The sequence below is a fragment of the Ammodytes marinus genome (genome assembly GCF_949987685.1).
Source record: "Ammodytes marinus genome assembly, chromosome: 7".
In the NCBI taxonomy this organism is placed as follows: Eukaryota; Metazoa; Chordata; class Actinopteri; order Uranoscopiformes; family Ammodytidae; genus Ammodytes; species Ammodytes marinus.
Window position 1 is genome coordinate 11,705,753 of NC_137211.1, and position 19,857 is coordinate 11,725,609.

General features: G+C 41.7%; 2 protein-coding genes across 3 annotated transcripts; both read left to right on the forward strand.

The window, feature by feature from the left end:
• Nucleotides 1-1,261: 1,261 nt before the first annotated feature.
• LOC307252833 (rho GTPase-activating protein 4-like) lies at nucleotides 1,262-9,956 on the forward strand. 2 transcript variants are annotated; one of them, XM_080030639.1, is made up of 22 exons: nucleotides 1,262-1,398; nucleotides 3,006-3,095; nucleotides 3,322-3,493; nucleotides 3,658-3,820; nucleotides 4,050-4,112; nucleotides 4,214-4,342; nucleotides 4,445-4,573; nucleotides 4,691-4,912; nucleotides 5,123-5,224; nucleotides 5,770-5,943; nucleotides 6,070-6,154; nucleotides 6,329-6,356; nucleotides 6,483-6,579; nucleotides 6,716-6,776; nucleotides 7,153-7,230; nucleotides 7,349-7,477; nucleotides 7,562-7,667; nucleotides 7,881-8,102; nucleotides 8,207-8,262; nucleotides 8,351-8,585; nucleotides 8,678-8,726; nucleotides 9,245-9,956. In XM_080030639.1, the coding sequence occupies exons 2-22, from the start codon at nucleotides 3,029-3,031 to the stop codon at nucleotides 9,419-9,421; spliced, it is 2,544 nt and encodes an 847-aa protein (XP_079886765.1). In that variant the 5' UTR covers nucleotides 1,262-1,398; nucleotides 3,006-3,028; the 3' UTR covers nucleotides 9,422-9,956. The 2 variants fall into 2 exon arrangements, with proteins under 2 accessions (XP_079886765.1, XP_079886766.1); XM_080030640.1 differs by having other exon boundaries at nucleotides 6,332-6,356.
• Nucleotides 9,957-10,789: 833 nt separating this feature from the next.
• Nucleotides 10,790-15,056, forward strand: ssr4 (signal sequence receptor, delta). The gene is made up of 6 exons (XM_080031026.1): nucleotides 10,790-10,961; nucleotides 11,168-11,286; nucleotides 11,393-11,467; nucleotides 12,162-12,251; nucleotides 12,377-12,442; nucleotides 14,426-15,056. Exons 1-6 carry the CDS (start codon nucleotides 10,913-10,915, stop codon nucleotides 14,528-14,530), a joined length of 504 nt encoding a protein of 167 aa, XP_079887152.1. The 5' UTR covers nucleotides 10,790-10,912; the 3' UTR covers nucleotides 14,531-15,056.
• The last annotated feature ends 4,801 nt before the right edge of the window (nucleotides 15,057-19,857 follow it).

Sequence of the window (19,857 nt, forward strand, 5' to 3'; positions counted from 1 at the left end):
GAAAAGGTTTGTCACAAATTGGGAATAATTTCAGTTTAACACCATCATGCCATTTAGCTCTTTGCCGTTAGAGGTGAGAAAAGACAAACAACAACGCTGCTGTGGTTGGAAACAAGTTTTCCACAACAGTGGTTTTCTGTTTCTGCCACCAGTGTACATGTGATGGAAGTTATTGGGGTCTTTTTTTCTGAAATCAAAGGCCCTTTTGATGTGCAACCTGAAGTGTTGCCAAGGTTACTAACCATACATCACTCATTACAAATTGTGGTCATACTAGTTTGCATGCCAAATGTGGATTATAGTGTACATAACTCTTGTGCCCTCTAGGCCTTTTGCTCCAACTGAATACTATGGCAGCTGCTTTCACTCAGTAGCCTGTGAATAACAAGTGCAGAGGGACTAATCAGTCAAAACAGCTGGGGTTTGATTGGACTGAAAAACGTCTGTGGTGTTCAAGAGGCTGCATGAAAGAGAGACTCAGGTTGCGTTCCGAATCGCATACTCTTTCTTTTTTCTATTCTACATACTACATCCGACGATAAAAAGAATCTAGTTAGGATGCAGTAGACATACTATTGGGACATACTTTTCTCTCTTATTTCATCATAACATTGCGCCTTGATCTTGCCTCTTGCTTTTATATCCGTCGCATCCCCGTTTGTTTTCATAACATGGACCTATAGGCTTCGTCGATGTTACGTCACTTCACGTGCGCACTGGATTGTGGGTCAGAATCGCCCAAATAGGATGCACTTTTCAACACTAACAATCTTGGCCGAATGAAGTAGACCATCCGGGTATTCTAACCATCCTAAATCTGGCCACAAGAATCGGGACATCCTAAATCTTTTTTCTACATACTATATAGTAGAAAGTATGCGATTCGGAACGCAACCTCAGAAAAAAGGTATTTCACTAATCAAGCTTGCACAATTGCACACTGATGGCTCAATCTCACTGTTGGAGAGTTGCTAAGCAGTGTGTGTGTGTGTGTGTGTGTGTGTGTGTGTGTGTGTGTGTGTGTGTGTGTGTGTGTGTGTGTGTGTGTGTGTGTGTGTGTGTGTGTGTGTGTGTGTGTGTGTGTGTGTGTGTGTGTGTGTGTGTGTGTGTGTGTGTGTGTGTGTGTGTGTGTGTGTGTGTGTGTGTGTGTGTGTGTGTGTGTGTGTGTGTGTGTGTGTGTGTGTGTGTGTGTGTGTGTGTGTGTGTGTGTGTGTGTGTGTGTGTGTGTGTGTGTGAGAGAGAAAGAAAGTCACAGAGATGAGTTCCACTCCACCCACATTCATCCGTGTCCAATGTGAGGGGGAGGTGAAACAGTTGAGAGCTTACTGTGCTATTAACTGGCATTATTTAGTTGCCTCAGTCTGGAGACGAGACAAGGCAAGACCGCTCCCTGATCAGGTAGGACTCCTTTTTTTTCAAGAATAAAACTTGTATTGGTCTTTATTTACTGATCTGTCTCGCCAAAAACTGTACAGTTTGCCAGTTTGAGGTTAAATAACCCTGTTTTTGTCCTGCTACGTAAGTGCTATTATGAAGGACCGTTCTGTTTGATTATTCAAGTTATTGTATTGTTGGCTACAGACTTAACCCTCAGGTCATTAACATTTAACAGATCAGGCAGCATCAATGTGTTGGAACTTGTGACGCCTCCAAAGTGAAACAAGAACATTTACAATAGTCCTAACTGGAAAACCAGATGCCTTAAGATTTAAGAAATATTGCAGCATTAATTTGGGCAACCAGAGGTGGTGATTCACTGCTGATTACACAGTGAAGGAATGAAACGGCTAATGGAAAAGGGTGACATATAGGCTGGGAAAATGAGACACTCTCCTTGTCTTCAGGGCGTTTTGGGTTGGCCATATTGCAGCAGGTTTTAGCAGGTCAGTTGGGTGACTGTCTCAGCTGAAGAGAATGCTGATGACTGGTGTTTGGTTTTTGAAAAAAAGGAGAAGTTAGGGGGGAAAGAGAGCGATGTGTGCGGTCTATGTGTACAAAGGGCTCTGATCAAGCAAAAAGACATTCTTCCCCTTTCTGCTGGGCACTAAATGTAGTCTTAGTGAAGCATATCTTGAGGCCAAGTTGATGCTCGATTCATCAAAGGCCCATCAGATGATCTTGTGTTTCAATGAAGGTCATACATTGGAGCCTCCAGTCATGCTATCGTCTGCACCATTTAAACTATATTCAACAGAGATCAGGCTACGATAATAAGGCATATGAGGGGTAGGGGGGGTTAGTTTCTACTATGCAACTTGATTAAAAATGCCAAGAAATCCAAACAAGTTTCACAGATAAATGTTTCTTCAGTGACGACTGTCTCGGTCCGTGTAACCTGGCACACTTCTTAGCCTAAACTGGAATAAAGTTTCAAACAAAGTACTTTCCATTATCCAGTTAGTATGATATATGGAACTACAACAATCGAAACAGCCAGATTTTCTATTTCATTCTTAAAAACACAGAATGCATAGATGGGTGTGTCAGAGTATCATTTGTAAAGACCACCTGTAGTCTTCAGAGCAAACATCCCCACAGTATTCTACGCCTTGTGGTTCACCCTATTTTTAGGGCAGCTGAAATTATGCCAGAGCTATTTTTGCACCCCATGCACTTCTGCAGTGTGACTGACTGGTGCAGCAAGCAGGCACATGCCAACTGCTTTTCTACTTGTCTGTTGTTCAGCTGTGGGGTGACCAGTTTGAAGAGATGTGTTACAGTAAGATGAACATGCTCTTTTCACTCTTTCTGTTGGCAGGAGGAAGTTAGCTGGTGTGTGTGTGTGTGTGTGTGTTTGCGGAGGGGGTGTTAACAGCACTGAGTGTGATAGCTTGTAGAGAGCCATGCTTTGGTGCTGCTGCATGCGTGTCGCAGGCCTTTTTCATTTTTATGACCAGACTTTGTCCAGAATAGCTTGCATGCAAATAATGATTCACAGTATGAGAGAAGTTAGTGGCACCGTTGCTTAATGTGTGATAATAGAATATTCACTTCCTTTTATCCAGAATTCCACCCAGTTGGAGCAACAATGACTTCCCATGTGAAACTCCGGAAAGAGAGGGTCGTAATGGTGGACTACGACACACAAATCAAAGGTAAAATTGATTACTTACTTTTTTTCTTAAACAAAATCTCATCCCTTCATCCCACCACATCTTAACTGAGTTCAGCATGTGTGTCACGTCGTGGAAAAGCACCTTGTAAAAAATGTATTTCTTACCCCACAGCATGACAGAGCAAAAAACACGCATGAGATAAAAATGACTAATTCTTTTGCCTTGCCGGTTACTCTTTCCTGGCTTCTTTATTTCCCTTTTTCAGAGGTGCGCTGCCAGCTCATAGACCAGCTGAAGGTCCTGGACCTGCAGCTGGAGCAGAAAAGCCAGCAGCTGCAGGACCTGACGGACTACCTGCGACGGCGGAGTGAGATTGAAAGCGAATATGCCCGCTCCCTGGACAAACTTGCTAAAGGGTTCACTTCCAGGATCAAGAGGTAAAGGCGAGACCTTTTGACGGAGCCCATAACGTTGTAAAAAAATAACAAAGCACTTGATTTGAGGTAGGATTTTGTGAATCATTCCTGAGTGTCTCATCTTACATATGTGTTGCCCCCTGTGTCCCCTCCCTTTCCTTATTTTTTTGTTTACACCTGCTCAGGAAGGAGACCAGTAGTCACTCGGTGGCCCAGGTGTGGCTGGCTCTGCTGTCCCAGACCCGCAAAGAAAGCAGTGACCACAGTGGACTGAGTGAGACCTGTAGCAACTTGCTCATTCAGCCCCTCACACACTGCATGGAGTACACACATCGGCTTGCCAAGAAGGTAGGCTACTGACACCCGCCAATCACAAGCATAGTCTTTTTTTTTCAATTGATCTGACACAAGAGGCTACCACTTTCCTTCTCTGACTTACACCCATGAATTTCTCTGGAACTCTTTTGACATTTAAAAAAAAAAGTGAAAAAAAAAAAAAAATGTTGTGGCTCATTGTGTTCCTTCCGTGTTATGTCACTTCACTTTGTGGTATTTTGTCTCTTCTCTGTGCTTCCAGAGTAAGGACATCTGTACCCAACTGCAAGACGGGCTACTCAAGGTTACCACGGAGTTGCAGACCGTAAGTGAGAAAGCAACCGCCCAAAAATATTTTCCATTTCGATACAGACAAGAGACAGCAAAGCTGTGTGTGTTTGTGTGTGTGTGTGTGTGTACGCGCAGGCATGGAGGACATACTACCAGTACCACTCCGAATATGTGTGTGCAGAGGGGAAGCTGAAAGAGGCAGAGAAACAGGAGGAGAAGCAGAAGCAGAGCGCTGCGAAGAAGCTTGAGAGGTTGATAGAAAAAGTAAATAAACACAATTTTTATGTAGTGTTGTGTGCACAGCACACGTGCCGATTTTATAAAAGGCTGTTTCACCCCTTACTGACGATTGCTGTAATGCCATAGAGACAAGGCAAGGTCCAAGAGATCCACCTGAAGTGCAGCAAGGCCCGAAACGATTACCTCCTCAACTTGGCTGCAGCCAATGCCTCCATGAATAAGTACTACCTTCAAGATATCTCAACTCTCATAGATGTGAGTCGGTTAACACCTGTGAACGTAAACAAAGATATGTTTTACTCCCATGTGGTTATTCCCCTGCTTCCGGGGCAATTTCATACCAACCAATCGTTGACGAGATGATTGTCTCAGTGTGCAGATGCAGGGTACCACCTGACTTTGGACCGGGTGATGCAGGCCTACCTGTGCAGTCGTTGGCTGACCCAGCAGAACCTTAGCACAGGGCTGGAGCAGCTCCAAGGCAAAGTGTCTGAACTGGACCAAAGCCAGGACCGAGACACCCTCCTGAAGGACCACTACAACACCTTCTGTATGCCCCTCCGCTTCCCGTATCAGCCCCATGATGGAGACCAGGTCTGTATTTCGTGTGTGTGTGTGTGTGTGTGTGTGTGTGTGTGTGTGTGTGTGTGTGTGTGTGTGTGTGTGTGTGTGTGTGTGTGTGTGTGTGTGTGTGTGTGTGTGTGTGTGTGTGTGTGTGTGTGTGTGTGTGTGTGTGTGTGTGTACGTATTCAGAAGATTATTCAGCGGTTTGGCATCAACTCTAGGCTTTCTTGTGCTTCCCAGATTTCTGAGATCAGCGCAGAGTGTGAGATGAGATGTGAGCTGGAGACCAGATTGAAACAGATACAAACCAGACTGAAAATAGTCACCCAACAAACAGAGGAGGTATAGTACGTCACAAAAACATTGACAACTCATCATTACCTTTTTGTGGGTTAACTGAATCCAGCAGCATTTTTGAACAAACCACAGGCTTAGATCAAATTATCTTCTTGCTTTCCTAACAATATTTAATGGAAGTAGATTAAAGGGTCCTGAGGTCAAGTAAAATAAAAGAACAAGACAAGCTTGCAAACACATTAAGGGAAAACAACAGAAAAATCCAACTTTATTTGTATGTTGACTTTACAACGTTTCATAGCATTGAATGAAATGTGACCTTAAGGTCAGTAAATGGCAGGAATTCTTATGAAATTGATAATCATATTTATCCCCTTGTTTGTGTTATTCACGTGTGCTCTAATTCTAATGCTGGCCTCTCCAACAGACACTTGAACACAACATAATTGCAATCAAATTGTAAGCCCACCTAAGACAATCTTATTTTGCACACCAATCACCATTATGGTCAGTTGTATTTATGTCCTTGAATTGAGTGCAGTATTGCTGAAGCATAATACCTCAAGGTTCCCTCTTCCGCTCTCACACAGGCTAGTAAGAGCATGTCGGCAGCCAAGTCTTCCCTGCTGGAGAATATTGCTGATGACGACCTGGAGCCCAGCAGCGGTTCTTCTGTGGAAGGCAGCACTGAGAACCTGACAGTGAAGCCCAGTTTGGCCCGCCGCAGGGCCAACCCGCAGGAAATTGAAAGCATCTACTTCACTGTTAGTGTGCCAGTCTGGTTTATTACTTCAAACTTAATGTTAACAAAGGTTCTACTGATGAAGTGTTGGTATACACACATGACTGGTGACAGCATGACTTAAAATCACTTCTAATTTGTTTTGCAGAGAGTAAAAGACTGCCTTGTAGGCAGCTCCCTGGAATCTAAACTGCAAGCCAAACATGACCTGCTTAAAGTGGCTGTGGAAAAAGGTATCACTTCTGCATTCCTTACTGAACAATACCAAAAGGCAAACAGCTGACCCAAAGGGTCATTTAAAAACAGTTGGTACATTGTGGAGTGTTATTTTAATCCAAATTAGTGTTCCCTTTTCTCTTGGTTCTAATTTAAGCTGGTTCTGTTTTTTTGTGCTCTTTCGTTTCTAGCAGAAGCATCAAATGGACATAAGCCTAGGTACAGTATATAAATGGTTTAGGAGCTCTGATGGAGTCCTTCATTTCCTGGTTAATTTTTGAAGTGCTCTATACTTTACCAAACCTTTATATATCTGTCTTCACATTATGGTATCTGGCTCTGCAGACACAATGGGAAGTCACGCATCAGAAAGAATCCGTCAAGTGCCAGTTTGATGCACAACCAAAAGCTTTTCAATGGAGACATGATATCCTTTATTCAGGTAGCTACTGCATGATTACACTGTCCGGCCATTTCCTCTTTCAGCACTTCTCTCGCGTCATATCCAGTAAATCATTTGGCAGTGATGTATCAGAATAGATTTTGTGGAAATGAATCTTTTAATTTCATTCCTTCAGGCATCAGGGCAACAGATTCCGATTGTTGTGCAAAGTTGCATTCGCTTCATAAACCTCAATGGTGAGTATTAAAGACTGAAGGAACTGATTTGCAGCTTAAATGTGAAACCATTTATAGTAAAGAAGTATTTTAGTAAGACAGCTGGTGTTGAAAATGTAATGTTCACAGCTTAAGCACATTGTGGCATGTGTAATGTCCTCCCCTACCTGTCATTGAGCTGCATCAAAAGAGTTGGATTAAAACCACACACAAATTGCCCCAATATTTGCTACAAAGAAAGGTTTTGCTTAAGTATTTATAGTTGCTGGCATGCAATGGAATACAAACTCTACAGATAATTACTTCAAATATATTTTTGCTTTGGTGCTTAAAGTTCTCAACTGGTTTATAGTGTGCATATATACCGAGGAATGAAGAGTTTGTGCCTGTCCATTAGGTCTCCAACATGAAGGGATATTTAGAGTGCCCGGGTCTCAGGTGATTGTCAACAGCCTGAGGGATGCATTTGAGCAAGGTAGGCCTGTGTGTGTGTGTGTTGGCATGACACTTCTGTATTCTTTGGTATAGAGTGGCTCCCCCCACTGTGGAGCATTTAATAATGTGGGGCAGTGTGTTGTGGGCTTCTCCTGCAGGAGAGGACCCCCTTGCTGAGGAGGGATATGACCTGGATTCTGTTGCTGGAGTGCTGAAGCTCTACTTTAGAAGTCTGGAGAACCCTCTGTTTCCCATCGACAGCACCAGCCAACTGCTGGAGCACGCCCGTGAGTGTTTGTTGAAATGTCAAACGAGTGTGGCCGAGAGCCTGAGAGCGCAGGCTTATCTTTCTTTCATCGCCCTTTCCCCAGAAATAAAGAACGAGGCAGAGAGGGCAGCTCACCTCAAAACGGTCATCACGTCCTACCCTGGGCCTGCCATCGTTGTCATGAGATACCTCTTTGCATTCCTTCATCAGTTAGTATTTCAAACGTATTGCAGTGTTCACCGTTCGGGTATGCTTGTGAAAAATAAATCACATTAACTGATAGGAATGGCTATATATTTGTAGCAGTAGCTATGAGAGTCAACAAATGTCCAGAGGATGGACAGATTCAGGAAGTTGTATGCTTTTATAAGATAAATGGGCATAACTGGATGATGATTTTTTTTTATTTTCCCTGCCTCCAGTGTGTCTCAGTACAGTGACGAGAACATGATGCAGCCGTACAACCTGGCAGTGTGTTTTGGCCCCAGCCTGGTGAGAGGGGCTGAGGACGAAGATGCCGTCACACTGCAGCCTCAGATCAACGACCTGGTGAAGAGCATCATCCTCCAGCATGAGAGCATCTTCCCCAGCCAGACTAAAGTGCAAGGCCCGTTGTATGAGAAATGCATGACGCTGGATGATTGGTAAGACAAAAAAAGAAAAAAAAAAAGTTCACACACAACACAGACTCATAATGTCATACTTAATGCACGTGTGATGATTCTCTGAGGGTGTTTTCCACCCACAGCGAGCCTATCCTTGAAGAAGGAGATGTGGAAACGGAGTACACCCAGATCAAAGATGGTAACTTCTTCCATCGGCTTGTCACTTTCTGCTATGGAATCTCTGGATAGAGGTATAATCATTTTATTTACAATGTGATTTGCCACAGAGTTTGAAATGGGCTCCTCGGCTGACGACGGCACCGGATCCTCTGCAGCACCAACACAGAAAAAAGCAGAACCCCGACGAGCTGACAGCAGCGGTTCAGTTGACCGAAGTAGGGTGACTGCTGCACCAGCAGGCGGCGGCATCGCTTCAGGTGGAAAGCTGAGTTCACTCCAGATTCCGGTCGGGCCACAGTGCAAGCCTCGTCGGTTGCACTCTCCTGGCCTGATGCGCAGAGAGTGAGTTCCAGTGAATGTTAAAGTGTTAACTGTTTTATGACAAATTGATTATTAAACGTTTTCTGATCTATTTTTTAATTTTCTGCATACAGATGTCGGGAACTCTCTTCTTCTAAGGATACGCTTGTTCAAGTAGACAAGGTCGGTCTCATTTTTTTCCTTTTTTGATTTAAATATGTGACAAGGCAGGCACTCTTTTTATAAAGGGTTTGTAACTAATGGCTTTAATTTGACTTAATCAATTATGTATCCTCATTTTGTATTGATGCATTCACAACTATCTGAATGTAAGTAACTGAAGGGCTTTTGCAACAATGAATCAAATGTACACTTGTGAATATTTTTATTTAACAATGGAATTGGGTCCAGAGATGTTCTGCAGCACTTCTCCAGAGGGCATTATTCTTTTGGAAAGCTCTTCCTGATGAAGATTTTTCCCAACTTGGCAACCCAAAAGTACTTCATTAACAACTTTTAAGGGACCCATAGAGCATTACACAGTTTATTTCATAAAGTGACTGTAACTGCAGAGTGTTACTAGAAAGTGGAACCAAATTACTAATGATTTCATGTAATTGCTTTAATGAGAAACAACACTGGATGCCTTTGAGGAAAAATGGAGTGCAGAGAACAATTTGTCCTTTTATTTCATCTCACAGGAGGTCTGTCACCAGATGGACTCGGTTTTCAAGGAGCTCCTCACGCGCCAAGTAGTTGTGGGTCCCTCCTCCCCTGCCTCAACTCCTTGTGCCCAAGCTCCCCAAAAGAGAGGGAGACGGGATGTACGCAGGGGGAGAGGAGCTGGGCTCTTCAAAGCAACAGAACCACTGGACTGAGAGAACTAATAGCAACAGTATGACATTAAAATATTTGATACAAATTAAAACTGAGGTGTAGGGTGATGTGCTGTGACAGTAGCTTTCAGCACGTCTATTTCTAGAAAACCGAGATCACTGACCCATAGTCAACTCTCTGAGCTCCATGTGATTGGTTCAGGCTACTTTCCAAAGGGTGGTGCCCTAATAGGATGTGGAAATGGGATTACTTGAAATGTACAGATGTGTTTGTGTCTTTGCTGAATGTGATTATGCAACTTATGAAGTACTGTATCTTCATCTTGATAGGTGTTAATATTCAACTCTTTCTAGTTTAAGCAAAACTTCCTTTTTATTGACGGCACACACATCTAAATACAAGCACACAGGTACCTAATTAAATGTACTGTTTTTCAAAATAAGATAGTGTCACATTGCTATAAAAAAAACTGTGAATACTGTAGCTGTAAAACAATTGTATATATTATTTGTAACTTGGTTATGGTTTGTCTGTTTATCTAGGCTACATGCCAAATAAATATATTGTCTATTTTGACTTATTTGTACCACTAAGACTGGAAATGTGGGGCATAACTTGCATTTATTTTGCTTTAAGCCTTAGTGGATTTCAAGTGAGTGGAAGATTTCTTCATCACGATTATTACCATTTATATAAATAATGAAATCAACTTAAGACTTAAAAATGGCTTTATTATGGTATCAGAATTATAAATTAGTCAAACCAAGGACTATCATGAAAAACAAGCAAATATGATTGTGAAAGGGAAACCATGTTTAGGTCAAGAAATATACTACCGCTTTTGTCCAAAGCTGACAAAGTTACTCGTAGTGGCTTTAAAGCAGGCCTAGGCTAAAAGTAACAAATCAAATATTGTGTTTGAATACCGTAGGCTACTTCCTTAAATGTAGCCTAGTAACTACTCACTAAGCCTATTTCAAGACTAGATAAAATCAGACAAAAAAATACAACGTATAAATAAAACATAAATATCACACAAAAACAATGTTACCGAAATTGACATTTTCTAAATGCTTTAGAAAATATGTCAATTTCGAATATTTTAGGTTATTCAGATATTGTAGGCTACAACTTGTCAAAACAATTGAAATCTAAGTGAGATGTATTTCTTTTTTAAGTTATTAGCCTCGTTTGAGTAAGAGCCGTCTTGCTCAGACCTGCGCAATTTTGACGCGCGTCTTGCTGAGTGCACACCATTTTTGCAGCATTTTTGCTTTTCTCCGTTTTGGTCATGGGTTTATATCTATGGTTTTGGTCTCCATGGTTTTGGTTCAGATGACGTGTCGACAGAGAGTGGCTACCCAGAGTGCATTACGGCGCGTCAGACACGTCACTGCAGCGCATGCGCAGAGGTGTCGTATCGGTGAGCTGAGGTGGACTTCTTTCCTTCAGTCATTGAGAGAGGACCAGTGCAGTTCAGCAAAACCTCAGCGCCGACCGAAAACCTTCTAGACAACCTCCGAGACGCCACGATGATTCGGATAGCCGCCTTCCTCGCTCTGCTGGTCGTCGCCTGCTCGGGTGAGTCTGCAGGGGAAACGGTGGGAGTGTTAGGTTTAATCAGTAGTAATGCTAGTTGTAATGCTACATAGCCACAGCTTTAGCTTAGATCACTACTCTTCGCTGGGTTGAATATAAGTCTAGCTGACATGTACACATTATTAATACTGTTCAGATGATGCTTCAAGATATTTAGCTAACCCCAGCTTTGCTCTCGGCTGTGACAGGAGAGAGCTGCACAGACCCAGCGATCACTCCGTCGGCCTACACCACCTCTGACGCCGTCATCTCTTCTGAGTCTGTATTCATCGTTGAACTCAGCCTGGCCTGCGCCAACGGAGCACAGGTAACATATAACAGTCCACTGCTGACACCTAACATACAGGCAGCATCGTGATTCATTGATGTTATTAATCGATTGACTCCCTTGTGATCATTACTCCCCTCTGCAGAGTGTGACTCTGTATGCTGATGTCAATGGCAGACAGTTCCCTGTGACCAGGGGCCAGGATGTTGGCAAGTACCAGGTATGGTAGTGGTCTAATGTTCATGTGTATTGAGTCATATCCTCTCACTGCATCTGACTTGGTAGTGTTCAACACACCACCACTCTTTATTGAACAAGGCTAACTACCAAAAACAAATTTGACAACCAGAACTTGACCTTATTTTATTTGATTAGGACCAGTTTTATAGTTAATGTAAAAAGTCTTAATGGTTATTGTCCCATTACATTGCTGTTCTAAGCTGTTTGTTCCAGGCAACCAAAAAATGTTTTGTTTCAACATTGGGGGTACTTATTATAAGCGGGGGCCTGAGGGTAAAAATTTGGAGTGTCAACACTTCATTTCCTGCATTCTGGGGAATTTTTATGCACCAATTTATGCCTTTTCTCCATTTATTTACGGTGGAAATGTCTTTCTGTAAAGGAAAAGACAACATTCAGCTTCCCAGTTAAGCACATAATGGAATATAATGCAGTAAGGCTCTCAGGCATTCTATGCTTTCAAATATTTATTCTCATATTGTTCAAGATGTTACAAGATATTGTTCAGACTGTGCACAAGTGTTAACTAACAGGACACTTTACATCATGTGAGTGACTGTCATTTTGAACTATAGAGCTCTCAAACTTTGTTTCTTTCTTGCAGAAAGCAAGGTAGGCTTTAAATTTAAACACTCCTGTAAATAATAGTGTCAACACGTGTCCCATTCCCCCAGGTGTCCTGGAGTCTTCCTCACAAACAGGCCAGCTCTGGAACATATCAGGTCAAATTCTTCGACGAGGAGTCCTACAGTTCCCTGCGCAAGGTCAGTCTTTGGTGCATGGTTAAGCTCATAGTTTACTGCTTTGAGCTCCACTTGTTTTTGCAATGTGCTGGATTGTTAAGCAAACGCTGTTTTAATTATTTTTTGCGAATCTCCCTTCTCTCCAGGCCCAGAGAAACAATGAAGATGTGAATGCCATTGAGCCTCTCTTCTCTGTCAACATTGATCACAGGGTAAGTCTCTTATAGACCGTCAGAACTAACACATTCTGCCACTAGCCTCCTAAAAATTGAATAAGCACTGTTGCAGCTAGAATTAGTATTTTATATGACCACTGAATCCCATGTCGACCTGTGTGTGAACGGTGTTACTTGACATCAAGTTATAAACCCAACTCTGCAGTTTTACAGAGCTTTAAAACATCTTTCAGCTCATTGTTTGGCTTTACTGTTTTGGTTTAGTCTTTTGGCTCTCATCAAGAGGCAGGTGTTTCCTTTTAGTTTTTTCCCCAAGAGAGAGAAAAAAACGTACTGTTGACTACCTAACCAGTACTAAACAGACAAAGTTAGTGAGAGGTCGGGCAAGAAAGTTGTCTGAAAAAATGACTCCCAATAGAGACAGAGCGGAACGCGTCATAATCGGAGGCCACGCCCATCGTGGGGGGAAAACAATACACAGCGCTCCATTCACTTTATATTGAATTACATCTGTATTCTGCAAACAAACTTAATAAAAACTTAATACGACATGCCTTTCACAAATACACGTTACTTTCTTTAAAGCCACGACTCTTGTCTGTCTATACGAGCTGTTTTTGTGAAAAATTATTGATTTTCAATATCGAAACAAAACTCTAAACTAATGTATGCTAATGTTAGCCTTCTGCTGTAGGCTAACCCTCACGTATACTCCATCCTCGCCAGGTCGGATGGGAAAAAACACACCTCAATATTGAAAATTACTCAATAATTTTTCACAAAAAACAGCTCGTATAGACAGACAAGAGTCGTGGCTTTAAAGAAAGTAAAGTTTTTTGTTAAATGGGTGTTTGATTAAGTTTGTTTGGAGAAGACAGGTCTCCTTCAATAAAAAGTGAATGGAACGGTGTTCAACGGTTTCCCCCACGATGGGCGTGGCCTATTTCATGCACTGTCTCTATGAGTGCTTACGTTGCTCCCCATCTCCCTGGATGTGTAATCAGCCAACTGTTTGCTAACAAATACACTATAATGGCTTAAAAGGCGATAATACGTCAGTGCTGTGTTGTTGTCTTAGTGCACCTACAAATTAGCGTTAGTATTCTTTAGAGATGAAAAATACCCCTGCACACTTGAACAAAAGACTAAAGTCACAGGTACCGCACACTGTTTCAGCTTGCAAAAATAGAACTGATTTTATTAATTGTACACAAAACGTTTCGATGGATCTTCCTTATTTTTTTCAGTCAGTTCTATTTTTGCAAGCTGAAACAGTTCGGGACCTTCTCTTTTTGTTGTTCACATATTCTTTAAAGAGAAAACATTTATCATATTATAGCTTTAAGGCATCTTTTTATTTCTAAAGAGGAAACTACAGGTGTGCAACACTGTTCAGCAAGATAAGCAAACTCTTGTAAAAGCTGCCATGCAGATTTTTATTGTGAGGGTAATTTTCTGATTCATCGCTGGAATACATTTTAATCCTCTAAAACGCCTTTCTTTTCTTAATTAGTTTTATTGCATGAGGTGAAATGGGATGGTTTCATCTTGAATATTTTTTTTCTTAAATGTGTGTTAGGATATAACGTCCAAACTGAGCAACTGCCCATGGTGCTTTTTAGAGCTGCAACGGTTAATCGATTATTAAAATAATCGCCAACTATTTTGATAATCGATTAATCGTTTCGAGTAATTTTTTTATAAAAAAATTCCAAATTCTGATTTCAGCTTCTCAAATGTGATGACTGTAAACTGAAATATCTTTGTGTTTTGGACATAACAATACATTTGAGGACGTCAACATGGGCTTTGGAAAATTTATAAAAAAAATTCACCATTTTCTGACATTTTACGGACAAAAAACACTAATCGAGAAAATAATCGACAGATTAATCGATTATCAAAATAATCGTTAGTTGCAGCCCTAGTGCTTTTAGCATCAGAGTTTTTCTTAGAAGAGGTGAAACTAGAATGTGTAGTCAGTCCGTAATGTTTTATTTTTTAACTATCTCTCTACAGGGTGCGTGGAACGGCCCATGGGTGTCGACAGAGGTGGTGGCAGCCCTCATCGGTATCCTGGTCTACTACTTGGCCTTCAGTGCTAAAAACACCATCCAAGCATAAACGGATTCACAACCACTTTTTAACCACTGGATCATTAAAAGACTTAATTCCGGTGGCCCTCCACCAACGATTCTCCATCCAGCGTCTTGGGACTTTGGATGAGGCTTTGGGATGTGGAGCAAGAGTACCAGTCTTTGTATTTCTTTCTTATTCAGACTGTGTCTGTATGCCATCAGTCTTATCAATTTACAGATGAATTTCGTCACGAGTTTTTCCTGTCAATATGGATGGAATTTTGTAATTTTCTTTTTTTTTGACAAAACAAAACAATAAACTTGGACCATATTAATAAATAAACCGAACAAATCCATATAATGTAATTTATTCAGTCCTGTTTAAAAGATTTATCTACATCCAAGCCAGAGTAGGGGACTGGTGCCCATCAGCACCAGTCTCCTACTCACTAAAAGACAGGGGTCAAGTCCTACATGCGTATGAAATGTCAATAATGTGACTGCACTGGCTGGTCTGAACAAGCCTAGTGTATGTGTCTGTTCCAGTGAAATTAATAAATGGCTTCTTTTTACTTCCAGTGTTATGTGCTGTTTCATGTATTAGCCTGGTGACAGCACCTTTTCTATAAATTACCTTTTCTCCAAGACAGAGCGGCCTATTCACGGTTTCTGGTTCCATAGCAACATATGTCAACTATGAGGTGTTTTCTTTTTTCTTTGGTTGCCAAATTCTGAGTCTGGACAATTCAACAATCCTTGACTTGGTCTTTCAAACCATATCCCGTTCCACACAAATGTAGCTTTCACAGACTAATTGCTTTAGGGATGAAAGATGCACAGATATTCAGACAAATAGTTTTCGGTCCTCCACTCAATATATGCGAAACCGTTTTCTAAGAATTCCCCTGGAAAAAAAACTTCAGACCTACTGTGATGATGGATATTACTACTAACACTCATTTAGTATGAATCAGTTTGTAATACAACCATGATAACCCTGTTGTTGCCGTAAACATGTTCAGCTTTGAGGTTGCGCCTGAGCTCTCTGGATATGAAGGCTATTTTTGTCTGCAAAGGAGAGGCATCACTTCCATTACAGATAGCCAAAGAGCAATGGTGTTGGAGCACATCAACACACCAGCAGCCAATGTATTGTACTGTTCTTTCTCAATTTAACTCAAGAGTAAACATAAAACAGGTGTTAAGTCAGTAATTGGCAACTGATGCTACTTGTGTTACCCTTCTGACTCGCTGCAGTGCAGTACCTCCAGTTGAACACACTGTGGCAGCTCTGCTGCATTTTCAGGTCCTCGGTTAGCTCGAGAGTGAGGTCAACTATTACCTCATGGACAGATTAGTATAATCATCTCTAAACGTAATGCATCATGCCAATCGAGCCCCCATTCTGTTTCACATCCATGTCACTCTGGTGTCACCTTTCTTGGTCCTTAGAGCATCTTGTGCTTCTGTGATCTAGTTTATTCCAGATATTTAAACTTAGCATGTCTATTTCAGTAGTTGGCCTGAATCACTGTACAGCACATAATGTGCTGCTTTTTTTAAATCTACAAAAACAAACGCACAACTGCAACTTTTCACTGACTCCCATGAGACTAATGTAAACTTTGTATGGGGGTAATGTGATCTACACACATAAACACTGCTGCGTACAGAGTGCATATACAGGTTCTCATATGTCTTCTTTTTGTATGCTTTGTCAGCAAACACACACACAAACACACACACCAGACTTGCATGCTGTAAGCACATATCAGCTTTGTGTCTTATGTCACCTAGGCAAGGAGACAACAGAGACATGACAATGTTGTTAATTCAGAGGAGATGTGAGCTGGAGTGAATCCAGACGCTCCCTCGCAGAGTCACCTATTAGGCTGTGGGAAGTAGGGGAAAGCTGGACGGAGGGATAAATATGGAATGAACAAACAAACAGGCGAAGAAGGCCACGGTGGAGATGCTGATACAAGAATCTTCCTTCTCTTTGTTGTGTGATCGAGAGCCTTGCTCCAAACCACACAGGGGGCCAATAACTGCGGATGTTGATTTAAATATTGGAGTTGGTTGTTGTTGTTTCAGATTGAATGCAATCACAGGAAGTCACGATTTATTCTTTCAGTGGCCGATTGTTTATCTGCAGATCTTTTTCTGTTTCTGACACAAGGTACAAGGTCACATAAAACAAATAAAACTAAATTGTACGTTTCTCTTTCCATACAACAGAAGGTTCTTATCTTTATTCACCAATTCCAAAAGAGCATTAAACTTTGCGTTTAGAGGTGTATATTTTCTTTTTATTATTATTATTATTATTATTATTATTATTATTATTATTATTATTATTATTATTATTATTATTATTATTATTATTATTAAAGGTTCAGTCGTATAATTTTTACATAAGAGGAAACATCTTTCACTGAGAAATTTGAGCTACTGTAGAGGAATCTGGCTGTGCGAGAATGACTGAGTGCAGTGAGGCAGAGAAAATCTCTTTCGGCAGAGGTGTGCAAAACACCAACTCCAGGGGTAGACACGGATGAGCTTAGGGAGATTCAGCAATGTGGAAACTGGCGTCGTGCAAACTATTCTCACATGAAGTCACACAAACTGTCTCCTTCATAACAAGCGTTGATTCTCACTACTCACCTTTACACTTTTTTTCTTTCTTTTTTTCTTGAAAAGGTCAACAAACTGTGGGCTAACTCAATAATCAGAAAGCAGACTGTATCTTTTCACGCTGGCTTCCCCTTCCTTGCCCTACAATAACTGTTATTGTTCTGGTTGTTTCATGGATGCATGTACAGTGAAGCATGCCACGTGTTACTTGAACCACACCAGTCTGCCTGGCTTTTGAGTGAATAAACTCACAGTCAGTTCCAAAGCTTTTGTGCTTTCCTCTGTGTTATCTCCCTCTTCCTATCCCGTTTGGGCATTCTATAATCCGCTTTGCCTGTTGTTGCAGTTGCCAGTCCAGAACCTGCCATATATGGGGAAATGCCCCTTTCTCTCTCACACTTTCTCTCTCCCTCCATGACCCTCTCTCTCTCCCTCTTTGTAAAAAGTATTTTGCTCCATCATATTACATCCCCTTCACATTTCACACTAGAAGATCAGCCATTCTTGCAAATTTGCATGCACTGCTCACAGCTGGCCTGGAGCCATGAAATACTGCAGGTTAAACAGGAGCAGACGTATCACTACAAACCGTCTCCTTGAACAGAAAGAGCCAAAGTAAGCCAGTTGAATGAACTCCCATAAAATGGATTTAATCAGACACCATCTACATGGCTGTTTTTACTGTGAAGGGGGAGGGAAAAAATTACAGGGTCCCTGTGAGGTGTGAACACAATCATGCTATAAGTAATGAAAACAAGGTGGGCGAGAGGGATAAAAGCTAACCTTGATCCCCGTGGCTCTCCGGGGTATAAATCAGTAAATACTTCAGTTTCTCTGTGTGAGTCAAGGTGTTTCTGCTGAATCCTAATTGCTGCCAATAAAAAAATAAAGTGTGGCTATATTTGGATTATAAAAAAAAGAAAGAAAAAAAACAGAACAGTTAAACCAATGTTGTAAATAAAAGGCAGTGGGTGCAGACACCTTTTTGTTTGATCAACATGTCCTGTGTGAAACAAACAACATAAAACTCCCAGCTGCATTAACAGTCAGAAAGTAAATCAAAAAGCCAGAGGGAGAGGGCGAGGGAAGAGGGAAATGAAGAGAATAATTGTCTGTTTTGAAAAGGTTTGAAAAAATTGTTTATAAAAGTACGATGCTCCAGTCACAGGTTGTGTACGTTGTAAGTTGGTTGGGTCCAGATGCGTCTCCCGTTGTCTTGGAATGATTTAAGCAGCAGCCTCGGCAGGCATCAGGTCAGCCGAGGGGGTCCTGAGTTAAGCAATGCAGACACATTGCATAGTGTAGTAATGCTCCTGGCTCCAGCTCTGATTTATGCCGACTTTGGTCAAGGCTTGGGGGTCTCTGTCATTCTTCAGAGCGCTGGATGCACTCCTTGGCTGACCCTAGATTGATTTGAAGAGGGGAGTTCACCTTTTTTCCTGGCCCTTGTGACAGCCACAGAGAAGCACTCATTTATTTCCCCTTATACGCCATTGCAGTGCACTGGCCTGGCAGGAAGCTCTGCCCCGCTGTAATGAAGAAGTGACCTTGAGGTTAGACATCAACCTCGTTTCAGCTGGGAAACTATAAGCATAAGGACATTCACCATAAACACACACACACACACACACACACACACACACACACACACACACACACACACACACACACACACACACACACACACACACACACACACACACACACACAGCAACACACACACATTACAAAAAAGCTGCAACCTTCCCTATAGACAATCTATCATGTGATCTGACAAGGGCGGGGACGATGCTGGTTGGGGGCGATAATAGCCAACTGTCTATAATACTCAGAAAAGATGACAGTCAGAAGTCACGGGGAGATTCTCTGTAGTGATGGGGGTCATTTCAGTGGGTGTTTGTTCCAGGCAAATTCCCGTACATTAGAGAACATTCATTATTTAGCCCCTGTAATGCACGCTAATGGCTGCGCCAACAGTATAATGCACGTGGAAAGTGCAGTTTGGCCCCCTCCCATTGGGGAAAACGGATGGATGGATGGATCTTTCAGCGGAGAAGAATCCTCCTCTGACCTCTCGTCTTCCTGACAGGATGAGGGAAATACATGAACACCCCGAGGGTTTGGGAGAAGTTCATCTATTTCCTGATATAACAAAGTGAGACACGGGACGTTGTTGCTGGCCTTTTGGTTTGGCAGAGAATCAAAGTGGAGGCTTGTGTCCAGGGGAAGAAATTCACAGTGGCGTGCTGAAAAGCTCAAACACCCCGTCCGCACAGAGGAAAAGGTGAGTCTTCTCCTTCAACCCTGAAGATCAACGCTGAGACATCGTGAAAGCATCCCGGTATTGTTCAGTAAAACAGGAATGACACTAGTCTCACGTGAAAAAAAAGAAGAAAAAAAAGATGTGTGGAACTGGCTCGAAATAAATCGATTGTATTTTGTAGAACACGAACGTCCAACAATTACATTTTTTTTTGACCATACACAGTAAATTCGAATCTTAGTTTATATAGTCAACTACTGCACTCCCACAGTATAATCGTACTTAAAAAAACAACAACAATGTCACTATTTTAAGTCGGCCATGCAGTTAAGGCCCATAATACATTACTCATTACGCAGAATAAAATGGGATATAAAACCTCAATGAAAACAAGGCAGTAACAGGAACTGAATATATATTTATATATATTTTGTTTTTCATTTATACAACAATAAATAAAGAGAACAAATGGCTCA